At 32.7% G+C, this 12,720-nt stretch overlaps 1 protein-coding gene across 1 annotated transcript in view; it reads left to right on the forward strand.

Annotated features, from left to right (window-relative positions):
• LOC126892510 (uncharacterized) overlaps positions 1-10,779 on the forward strand; it is a 301,445-nt gene extending 290,666 nt beyond the window's left edge. The window contains exon 3 of the mRNA XM_050662063.1: positions 9,338-10,779. Coding sequence (XP_050518020.1) covers positions 9,338-10,080 — 743 coding nt within the window. The 3' untranslated portion in view covers positions 10,081-10,779. The remainder of the gene's footprint in view (positions 1-9,337) is intronic.
• The last annotated feature ends 1,941 nt before the right edge of the window (positions 10,780-12,720 follow it).

The following is a 12,720-nucleotide window of genomic DNA, read 5'->3' on the forward strand; positions in this document are numbered from 1 at the left end:
CCAATCTATCAGCACCTTTTCCATTAGATACAACTGCAGAAAACTCTAATAAAACTGATACATCACCACAATTTTCTGAAACAACCATTTCAACCAATCTTACAAATAAAACCTCAAGCTCGACTTCTGCCACTACCAATGAGTTTGCTCCAGTACCTCCAAATGTAATAAAGCCACAGCATCTAAGTGAAAACTCTAATAGCACTTGCGAAAACGCAAGTTCTTCCATAAAACGCAGTATTGGTGAGATCGATACGCCTCCTTCAGACTCAGCAATTTCATCACAAAATCTGTTTGCAAAACCCAAATCATCTAAACCAAAAAAACCGCGCTCATCTAAAGTCCCATCTACACGGGTAACTCTTGAAAATTTTATTGATAATCATACCCCACCATTCGTTTTAAATTACCACCAATTGTCTTTACTTATTGATAATGTCCAAGGCTCCCCCGACACTATTAGCGTCGTTAAAACATTTACAACTGATATGGCTGGTTTACTCTATCTTTTACAAAGCAGCTATCAATATGCAAATGATAGATCTACAAAAACCAAGTTTACAAAACTTCAAAAGAAACTACACAACTATTTAGGGAATGAGATTTCTGACTTAGACAGTGACTCTTCTGTAGACAATTGTTCAGTATCATCTAACTCCGAATCTGTTAACAACATTCAACGCGATACTTCAATGGAACATTGATAGATTTTTCCATCGTCTCCCTATGCTACAGCTTCTTTTATCTGAATATTCTCCAGATATTATTTGTCTACAGGAGACAAACTTAAAGACCAATCAGTTGTACAATTCAAAACATTTCACTTGTTTACCCCCAGCATGTAACACATATTCAGCTGAACTCTACGCCATATACCGCGCTGTGAAACTTCTTAACGAGTTTACACTCACAAAAGCCCTGATCATAACAGATTCCCTTAGCTCTCTAAACTCATTAATACATATTTTTCCGAAACATCCTTTTGAAAAGTTGCTACAATACCAGCTTTCCCAAGCTCATGAACATGGAAGAAGCGTCCAATTTTTATGGGTTCCCTCACACGTCGGAATAATAGGAAATGAAGAAGGTGACAGGACCGCACGAGAGGCAATTTTAAGTGATTTTTCAGAGCCGATAGACAAGTGTGTTTCCAGTGACTTAAAATCTTATTTTAAAAATAAAGTGTTGTTTTTGTGGCGAAATGAGTGGTTTCAAACTAATTCCAAGCTAAATAAAATTAAAAATAATGTGTCTCAGTGGCTCCCGTCGTCACGCAATAGACGAGAACAAATTGTGGTTACGCGTTTGTTTACGTCTAGGTCATATAAGATTAACGCACTCTTACCTGTTCACAAAGAAAAATCCACCTATATGTGATCAGTGTAACGACCGATTAACAGTCGAACACTTTTTAACAATATGTAGTAAATATGACCAAGAAAGACAGCGCTACAAGATCCCAAACGCTCTACCACAGGCTCTAGGTCAAAACTGTTCTTGTGACAATAATATAGTTAATTATCTCAGATCCAGAAACATTTTGTACAATCTGTAATTGTTTAATTTTGTTATTTATATTTTGTTCCGTCGCTAATAACCTTTTGGTGGATGCGACATATTTTTCTAATAAAAAAAAAAAAAAAAAAATGCAAATAATATATCCTGCAAATTCGAGTTAGTCAATTAACAAAAAAAATATTATCGGAAAAGTAAATGATAAAACCCAAAAACAACTTACCAATTAGGTATGTAGCGCTCGCTGCTACCTACTTGGCGAAGAATATAAAAATGAGCCAGAAAGGCACCAGCATGGTATTTATAAAGGTAAAAGAAATTAATTGAAGGTCAGTATTAGCTGATAACGAAAAAGACACTCTCATTGAAATTGACAAAGTTGAACGTTTTAAAATTACAAAAAATTAATGGCTTGATAAATAATTTTGCTACGAAATAAAATATTTAGAAAGAACGAAAACTGGAAATAATTAAACTGTTTAAAATGAAAATGGCAATAATATTTTCTCAATAAATATTATTCGAGATGATGGAAATAACTTTTCTAATTTAAATCAGGCATCACTAATTTAATTATAGAATTGAAAATGGATATACAGGGTGCACGAAAAGAATATAAATGGACCAACTAATAAATATTTGCTACAAATGAAAATCAGCAGCTACCTGAGAGGACCTCTAAATGCAGAGTGGGTCTTATTAAAATAAATTCTACAAAGTAGCGGGTTTGCATGCTACAACATCCAGGCTTAAGGTAGCATTTTATACCAATGTTTCCTTGACGGACTACTTTTACTGGGCTTTGACCCACATATTTTTGTATAATACTATCTTCGTGGTTAGCATGTACAGTTGCGGTAATTAAATAGTTTACAGGATTCCGTATCTAGGAGCCGATTTTTAACATTTTTACCCCGTGTAAACGCACATTTTACGTCAAAGTGACGTTACCGGTGGTGTACCTAGAATAGGTTGATTAAAATTAAAAAATCAAAATAATATAAATAAAATATTTTACAAAATTTAACAAAATGAAAATATAGAAAGAAGTTTTTTTGAATAAACTTGATTATGGTCTTAATAACGAAAATAAGGAAGTCTGGTTTTAAAATACCCTTTTATTTTAAATCTATTTTATATTAAATATTGATAAACACATCTTTGTTTGATTTTCCATATGCAAATATGGCTCACGTTTAAATCTGCAGCAACTTGCCTTAGTGACAAACTTTCTTTGAGTTTGGCAATTGCTCTTGCTTTTTGCGCATCACTCAAATGCATTCGAATAATTTTGGAGGAGTTTGATATCGTTTTATTTTATTTTTCAACACTTCTGAAATTTTGACAAGCATTGACTTTTTCAAATTTTTTGACTTTGACATTTATCAAATCCGTACGACACTGCTATTTTTGCAGTATTACAATGTAAAAATTAAAGTGTAAACTATTCAGTGACCGTAACTGTACATTGCACGTAAGCACTGATGATGACTGGTAAACCAGTCGAAAACATGTTATGTAAATTTGATGTGGCCCTTTTGAGGGTTTTTTAAATATACCTTTTATACAGGATTTTACTGTTTTTGTATCACATGGTATACAGCCAACTACAGGAAAACTTTTTCCTTGTGGATTTTCATAATATTTTAATAGAAAGGGCTCAAAAATGTCATTATATGGCATTATAACAAGTTATTTTGAATCAAAACAAGTTTTTGATCAAATTTTATAGTGTAAAAAACGTTAAAATACCGTTTTTTACATTTTCCTGCATTCCCAAAATACATCATCATCGATTTGGCTGAAAATTTGCCCACAGATAGCCAAAAGATAGGACTTTAAGTGGTTAGAAGGATTTGAATTATATTACAATACCAAAAAAGTTACATGCAGTAATATCAGACTCAAAAGTATATATTAGGCCAGTCGAGATAGCATTTGACCTTGAATGCCGAGCTGCCGAAAATTTTATTTTTCTAATCTTTAGGGGAGTCAATAGTAGCCTAAATTTAAAATCACGAATGAATTCCTCCGTTACGTTAACCGCCATCTTGATTTTAAAGGAGAACCTGTTTTGCTCAATATCTCCGCCATTTTTAATTTTTCGACAAAAATGGTAGGAACTGAAATTGTTCCAAATAAATCGTATTTACAATTATTACAATTTATTTTTAACAATTTTTGTCGTGAGGTCGATATTTTTGAGTTAATTGTACTTACAGTAGACGCCACTATATTTGACTATAATATTGCGTGTAACTTTTTTGGTATTGTAATATAATTCAAATCCTTCTCACCACTTAAAGTCCTATGGTTTGTCTATCTAAGGGCAAATTTTCAGTCAAATCGATTATGGTGTATTTCGGGAATGGAGAAAAATGTAAAAAACGGTATTTTAACGTTTTCTACACTATAAAATTTGATCAAAAGCTTGTTTTGAATTAAAGTAACTTGTTATAATGCCATATAATGACGTTTTTGAGTCCCTTCTATTAAAATATTATGTTTTCCATTGATACTTTACGACAGAAAATGCAAATTTGTATAAATAAACACCAAATCACTGTAAAATCGCATAAAATAACATTTTGAGAAAAATAGAAGAAGATTTTTTGACCTTAAATATCTTATTTTTACGTCCCGCAGAAGCTATATACCAATTTTCAGACAAATCGGAGGTCCAAAATTTTTTTTGCTCCAAAATTGAGTGATTGGAAATGTAATGACCCAAAAGCATTTAATAACTTTTTCATAAACGTGAATAGAGAGTTATCAAGTAACTCTAGAAGAATACGTTAACGTTATTTTACTGTATACTTTATAAGTTATTATAACGTTACCGTATTCTCCTAGAGTTACTTGATAACTCTCTAATAACGTAAAAAATATTTCTTAAAATACCGTAATTGGTCTTAATCATGCCGTCTACATTCACCTCAATATTTTTTTTTGAATTTGTCACAATTCTGACAATGTCAAGATTTAAGGCAAAATTTTACAAAATATTAGTAATTAACGTTCAAGCCCTCATAGGTGAAAGTAATGAAGAACAGAAGAAAGGTTTCTAACAGAAAATCAGCAAAAGAGATATAAAAGTAGAAAATTGAAGACAAAGACGCAAAGGTAAGGGATTATATTACAGGATTAGGAGGAAGAAATGATAGAAGTCGTACAGTTTTGTGAACAAAACGAGATCATGGTAGGTGGAAGTATGTCTAGGTACAAAAAATACACAATACAGAAATCAAATTTGTACATACTGTTTCAGTTAAAAAGAGAAAAAACTGCTGTCAAAATAATGATGAAGTTAGCCAGAGACCAACACTATAAGATAAAAAGAGGAAGGAATACAGTGTCAAAGCTCCTAAACAAGAAAAATAAGAATAAAATTCACAGACAGACTTAAAATAAACCGAAGAACAGTACCCCAGAATGAGGAAACAGTGGAGGAACTTTAAGAATATAAAGTCAAAAACTGCACAAAAAACGATAGGGATGAAAGAAAGAGAGACAATAGATAACATAAAACACATTACAACTAATAGAAGATATAAAGAAAGAAAATCTAAGAAAAAAATATTACAAAAAGAAGCAACCAAAGAAGGATAAGCGCTACGCAATACGTAAATAATACGTTGATTATGTCAGAAAGAGCTGGGCAATAAATCAAAGCGAGAACACAATACACCATCATACGAAATTGGACAAAGAAACACTAATAAATAGTAAACAAATCAAAGATTGACAAGGAAATATAATTAAAGCAGAACATGAAATAATACAAAGATGAAAAGTCCGACGCTAACAAATACAAATAAGTAGAAATGTTACACACTCTTCAACTCAAACTCTTCAACAAGATATGGGCAGACGGGGAACTAAATAGACAGAGGGTGTAATCATTATGATACCAAAAAACGGAGATATAAGTAAATTGCGAAAATTGGCGAGCAATTACACTGCTGAGCGCCACATCTAAAATAATATCTAAGATCATACTGAACAGACTAAAGTCAGAGATATAGAATTATTCCGAAAAGGCCTTCGATAGTATAGGTAGCAAATGTGGAAGATGCTGAAACTATATGGACTACCGATGGAATAGATTAACCTGATTAGATTATTCTCAAAGGGATATAGAGCCAGACTGGATCATGCTGGAGAAATGGTAGAAAATATAGCAATACAAAGCGAAGTTAAACAAGGATGCGTATTGTCCACGACGGTACCCCGTCAAAATAGGCCCGTCAAAAAAGCTCCGACAAAATAGCCCCGACATAATATCCCGCACACAAAATAGCTCCGACAAAATAGCCACGGAATAATAACCCGCCGACAAAATAGCCCCGACAAAAAAGCTCCCTTCAGAATTCATTATGAAATAATTCCTTAAAAATACATTTTTTCGGAAATGGTAATTATCCTCTATTCAGATGTTTATTTTAACCACATTTAATAAAAATGGTCTTTTCAGAGAACTCGAGTCCTGTCTTCCCTGCCTCTTGGAAGTTTGAACATTTATTAAGCGAAAATCAATGTTTATTTATGATATAAACATTATTTTCTGTTTTCGGGCAACAGTAAAATGCATTTTAAATTAAATAATACATTCTTCCTTTTTGTCAAATAATTTAAATTAAAAAAAAGTTTTTGGACACCTTGTATAAATAATTATGTAATTGTTTATAAGAGGCTGTTTTAGCCGGGGCTATTTTAGCCGGGGCTGTTTTGACCGGGGCTATTTTGTGTGCGATCTATTTTGTCGGGGCTATTTTGTTTGCGGGCTATTTTGTCGAGGCTATTTTGTGTTCGGGCTATTTTGACGGAGCTGTTTTGACCGGGCTATTTTGACGGGTCACGGTCCACGACACTAATCATAACGGACTGAATCACCAAAAAAAAGCGATAAAAAATTGTTATTAGGTGGAACTTGCACAACCACTTGAAGTTCGCAGATGATACTTTCCTCCTTACCGAACATAGCAATTATAAACAGAAGAAAATCGACAAGATTTCAAAATTTTTCAATGTGAGGAAGGCTGTTTTTCATGCTTTAAGATAAATTCAGAAAAAACAAAACTCTTAAAAAACCACAGCCAAGAAACTTAAATTAAAATAAAGGGGAAAGAAATAGAGGAAGTAGATAACTTCACATATCAGGGATCAACCATGGAGAGAAGGAGGTAGTAGATCAAATGTAGAAAAAGAATAGTAAAGGCACAAAATGCATAAAACTCCTTTAAGAAAATCTGGAACACACGCAATATATCAGAATTACCCAAAATCAAAATATTTAATAGCTTGATCTAAGATCTTGGTGACAAGAAGAAACAATAACCAAAAAATTACAAACGGTTATAAGTAAATCGTTGAGAGAAGTCATAAAAATATACTCACCTAATGAAATAAACTTAGAACTCTGGAGAAGAACCAAACAAGAGAAAGAAGTAACAGTCACGAATAAAAGAATGAAATGAACATGAATTGGGCATACACTAATGAAGAACCAGAATAATGTAATCAGATAAGCTCTCTAATTCTACCCAGATGAAAGAAGAACAAAAGCAAGACTGACAGAAGACAAGAAGAACAAAGAATTGGCCTGAGATAAATAGACCAAGCAGAGAACAAAAAATATAGAGGAACGGATGTTACTTGTGGAGGAAACTTCGAAGGAACAAAAAAGAAGAACTTGCGCTGATCCAGCCAATCAGCCACCTTTAACATTTGGCTAAGAAACGCAAGAGCGCTTAATACTGTATTGAGAATAAGAAGTGGATAGTTCAAGTATCAAAATCTATATGATGCCGAAAGGCGCTTTTACCATGGGAGTAGTTGCCACCCCACCTTGGGGGTGGAAATTTTTTAATATATTTTGACCGCAAAAGCTGATAAAAATATTCATTATAAGCAAAACATGTAATGTTTTATACATAATGTTCTAAACATTTTTTTGATAAAATTAATATTTTTCGATTTACTCGCTATCGAAAGTTTTATATCGAAAAAATTAATGTTTTTCGATATCATACTCATTTACGAATAAATGTTTTTGATATAAGTTCTTGGGATTTAAATAACCTACAATTTCATATTTAAACATTTTTTCCTATCTCTGATGCTAATCTTTCTATTCTGAAGAAAATGGCGTTTTTTACCAAACTACAAAAATTCGTTATTGGCTTTTAACTCCAGTTTTTTTAAAACTAATCACTCTAAGCCAGTCAAACTTCTTCAATCAATTACTAATGCATAAATAATGAAGTATGAAAAAAAAGGCCAATGACTAAAAACACCACTAACTTACATTATTAAGATTCAATTGGATTTCTCCTTTTTTTTTTCAAAAAAATATATTGATTTTTTAACGGTACCTTTTTTATTTTTTATCCTATAAAGTTTGGTTAAAATAATTTTGTAGGTCTTTACAAGATCTAGAAGGCTATTATATCAAATCCTTTTAAAATCACAAGTCGCAAAAAGGGGTGACTGTAAAAGGGTTGGTAAAGGTGGTTTTTGCATGTTATTACAAGTTTTAATTGTCAATAGTTCACTCAGTTTTTGCTATAAAAAATTTTGCTAACCCCGTTCTTGGGAATTAAATAAGCTACAATTTTAGATTGACATATTTTTTCGTATCTCTGATACTAATCTTTCTATTCTGAAGGAAAGGGCATTTTTACCAAACTACAAAAATTCGTTATTCGCTTTTAACCCAACTTTGTTAAAATATAATCATTCTAAGTCGCTCACACCTCTAGAACCTATTAATTATACATAAATATAGAAGACCAAATAATGTCAATAACTAATTTTAATTAGGGTGGTAAGTAGGGGGTAGTTTCCGATCACTTTTTCGCTGAAAAAAAATAGGGACTGACATTCTTTTCATAATATGTCACTTAATTTTTGAGCTAGAGACTTTTTTATTTCTGTAGATAAATATTTTTAAATACTGTAAATTAGTTTGAACAAGTTATCTTCGAAAAATGCACAGTTTTCCCGTCTTTTGAGTTTTAAACTACAATATTTAGCATTTGACGAAGAAGAGCTAACATATTATAATAAAGTAGAGCTGGTCTCAAAGAAAATAAAAAAAACTATTTTGTTTATTTTTTCAAAACGTACATTTTTGTTAAGCAAAGTTGTTTTGATAAAACGAAAACTTTTTGAGTTATTAGCAGAAAACGAATTAAAAACATTGATTTTTTCGATATAAAACTAACACTTTCGATAGCGAATAAATCTAATACTATTAATTTTATCAAAAAAATGTGTACAACGCTTTTTGCTTAGAATGAATGTTTTTGCCAACTTTTGCGGTCAAAATAAATAATTTCCACTCCCCGAGATAGGGTGGCAACTACCCCTATGGTAAAATCGCCTTTCGGCCTCATATAGATTTTGATCCTTGGACTATCTACTACGTATTCTCAAATTTTCAAGCAAATCGATATATTCTGTAAAAATTGCGAGGTTTTGTCCTATTTTAAGCTTTATTACTTGGACTGTTAGGTACATATGTAGGTCAATCGACCTATTTTTAACTCTATATTTATTTATTTTTAATTATATTTATATTTACTTAAATGCAAATTTGTACCTAATTAAGAATATATAAATGAAAAACTTGAAGATATCAACGGTTTTAAAAAGTAGGTATATTTTTTATATTATATTCGTATTACATGCTGACATTTCCATAACATCCTTTATTATTTCAGCCATATCATCCCACAATAACATTTTCACTCATCACAACAGAGTCATCGACACATCTTCATCAATGTCCACATTGTAATAAAATCTGGTACTTTTTCAGAAAAGAAGAACAAAAATAAGAATTCAAGCAATAAAAATATCAAACAGATTGAAGGAAAAATTGCAAAAACTGGTGTTACCGACAAAGGTAATTTGGAAGTTATTCCACCCTCAAGAAAGTATCGCATGAACAGCAAGTTTATGGGGTTAAGAAAAAATACAACTATCAAGAAGATAAAACCAGTAAGTCCGACACAACGCACTGATTTAATGGATTTGGTAATCAGCAGAAGACCTATCCCAGACGCAGACTTAATCCTACGTCAATATTTGTTAAAGCAGTCCAGGAAGGAAAAGAAGAAAGGCAAGCTAAAGGAAAAAATAATGAAACTGGTGAAGCTAGCAATAACTGGGTTCACGATCATATCTGTGTTGAACTACCTCATCAAAATTTTCTACGCCATACTAGCATTCGGGTGGTGGTTGTTGAAATTCAAATACTTCCTTCTCCATGCTGTTAAGTTTGTTATATGGCTGAAGAACTACATATACGGTGGAGGTGGAGAATCGGTGGTTCTGGATCATCCTCCTGAAGGTCACCATTATTACGACAGTCATGATTCTACCCATAGAGAATTCAAACTGAATTCGATGGGTGCTAAAAAGGCGCCCCGTTCTTCTCAGAAGGAATTCGATTTGGATTCTTTGGCACCCAAAAAACGCTGGGGTTGGGAGGACAAAGCCCAGAAGCTACATGATGCTAGATATTCTCCACCCCATCCCGCTTGGTATATGATTAGATAACTATAAATGTACTATTTAGACTAATTTTTATTTTGTTTGTTCCTTACAAAAATATACTACAGGTGCCCAAAAGTAATATGGTGAAAGTATCTATCATCAGTAATAGTTTTTCAAAGGAGCAGCATACTTTCAAAGAACACAGCACATTTTTGCATGTGTTTGAAACAGGTGTCGAAATATTTTTTCCAATTTAAATGTATATAGTGCCAGGTGTTTTTCTATCTGTCTATACCTATTTTAATTTTTATCTTGTTTTTCGGTCGATTAGTTCCCATTTAAAGCTTTATCTCTCACTATTCCTCTAGTTCATTATCTCCATTCTAATTCTGGTTTTCCTTCACTTCTTCTATTCCATTGAACATAGTTTCAGGCCTGTTTTGGCCATCGATTCCTCTTTCATTCGCATTACATGCCCGTACCGTAAAAGTTTTTGGATTCTATTACATCTACGGTATGGCAAGTCCCTTTTTTCTTCTTCTTATTTCTTCATTTTGGATGTGATGAAGACTGATATCTAAAGCTCTCTTTTTAGATAGTCCATTTCTACCACTTCCAGATTTTCTCTTCTGTGTGTTTTTTCTTGTTTATTAGTTCATTAAGATTCATATTGTCCGGTGCACCCTAATTGGTTGCATTTCGTCTTATTCTCTTGGATTTTTTCTGAAGTCTCTATAATTCATTTGGCAATGTGGTTTTGCTTCCGTCAATGGGAATTAGTAATGTACTTCTCACTCTGATATACTTATGAGATTTAATATCTTTGTTTCTCTGTAATCATTTCTAAGGTTTCCTATAGACTTTCATGTTTCAGTTACTCGAGTCCCACTTATTTATCTGTTAATCTCTTCGCATTTTCGTCCCAAGTTTCGTTTTTTTTTTGGTCGCAGTTTTCTTAACTTCGCTGTTCCAGTAAGTGTATGTTCTCCAGTCTTGTGAATTTTATGCTTGTAGCCAAATTCGATACCTTATAGAGTGACCGTCACTCCGGATCTTGGTTTCGCACATTTTTCATATTCTCATGTGCTGCATTATGTATACACATATCTTTTATCTGAAATATCCTCTTCAATTCTTCCACTGTCTTGTTTTCTTTGGTCGGAACCTCAAGCTCTTTCCGAGATCCATTACCTGCTGTCAACGACCAGTTGCTTTTATTACTTAATTATATTTCTCTAAAATTTTATAATTTAACGAAAATATTATGAAAAGTAAATTATTAATAGCATATATTTAAGAATTGACCCATTGACAAGATTTTATCCAGCGTATATCAGAATACTGGAAAAACTTTATTAAATCTGGTATTTACTAGTATATTTGGTTACGAACAAATCCTTGTTTTGTTAAAGTTTTAGGCAGTTTTAGATATTAAACAACTTAAATATTTTAGTCTGATGCCCCGTCATTTAACGAGAAGAAATTAGTGTAAAGCTTTATTTTTATACTTACGAGTTCTGATAAGTAACCTTTGAAATGAAAAGCCTATTTTCCAGAAAATTCTTTTATTTTATTCTATATTTCTTTAGCGTTATATAAGGATTTAATCAAATATCTCTTTGTTTAAACTGAGTTTTTCAGATATAATATTCATAGGGGCCAAATTAGGAGAATAATCGGGATGAGAAATCGATTCAATCCAAGCAAGCCATTCTCATAAATTTTTGCCATTGTCATAACGCTCGTGTAAGCCGGACATTGTCTTTCATAAACAGCTCTTTTTCATCTGCATATTGTGCCACCTCTCACTAAGTTCCTGTAATTCACAATAACATTGAATTTTGATATTTTTACCATTTCAATATGTCTGTATCCCAAAGTACAGTGGTAATAACCTTTCCGACCCATTTAACCAATCTTTACCGCTTCGAAGTATTTTTGCCAGCTTCAGTCCAATACCACAGTATAAAGAGGAAGAGTAGAACCACTCTCCGAAAAATTGGAAAAAAAATCTTTAGTCGCGCATGGCGACCGCGCAATGTTCCCAGTCGCTTTTGCACCACTCTCGCATTGCTATTCGCATAGAAACGTACGGGTTTTAACAGGAAAAACCCGCATCTACCACTGGTGAATCACCAATTGCGTACTGCCGGTATTACTTCTTGAGATCAAAGTGCCGACATCAAAGAGGTTTTACTGTCCCTCTTTATACTGTGCCAATACACATGTCTTGTGTTCATTCTGTTGTGTCATCTGCATATCTTATGTTGTTAATAGATTTTCCGTTAATTATTATTCCTTCACTTTGAGATAGTAATGTTCTTCAAAAATAGCTTCATTATATGCATTAAAGTGTAATGGAGACATAATACATCCCTGCCTAACTCCTCTCCTGATTTCAATTTCTGGACTGGGTTCGTTATGTATTACAATTTGTGCTCTTTGATTCCAGTAAAGGTTTGTTATTATTCGTAAGTCTCTTCTGTCTATGTTTTTTGTCTTTAGAATTTGGACTAATTTTCCATGTTTTACTTTGTCAAATGCTTTGTCAAAATCAACGTAACAAACATGCACATCCACGTTCATGTCGATGCATCTTTGAGCTAACACATTAAAAGCAAATAACGCCTCTCTGGTTCCTAGTCCGTTTCTGAACCCAAACTGACTATCATCTATTCCTTCTTCCAGTTTTTCAGTTATACG

The sequence above is a fragment of the Diabrotica virgifera genome, chromosome 9 (genome assembly GCF_917563875.1).
Source record: "Diabrotica virgifera virgifera chromosome 9, PGI_DIABVI_V3a".
Classification (NCBI taxonomy): Eukaryota; Metazoa; Arthropoda; class Insecta; order Coleoptera; family Chrysomelidae; genus Diabrotica; species Diabrotica virgifera.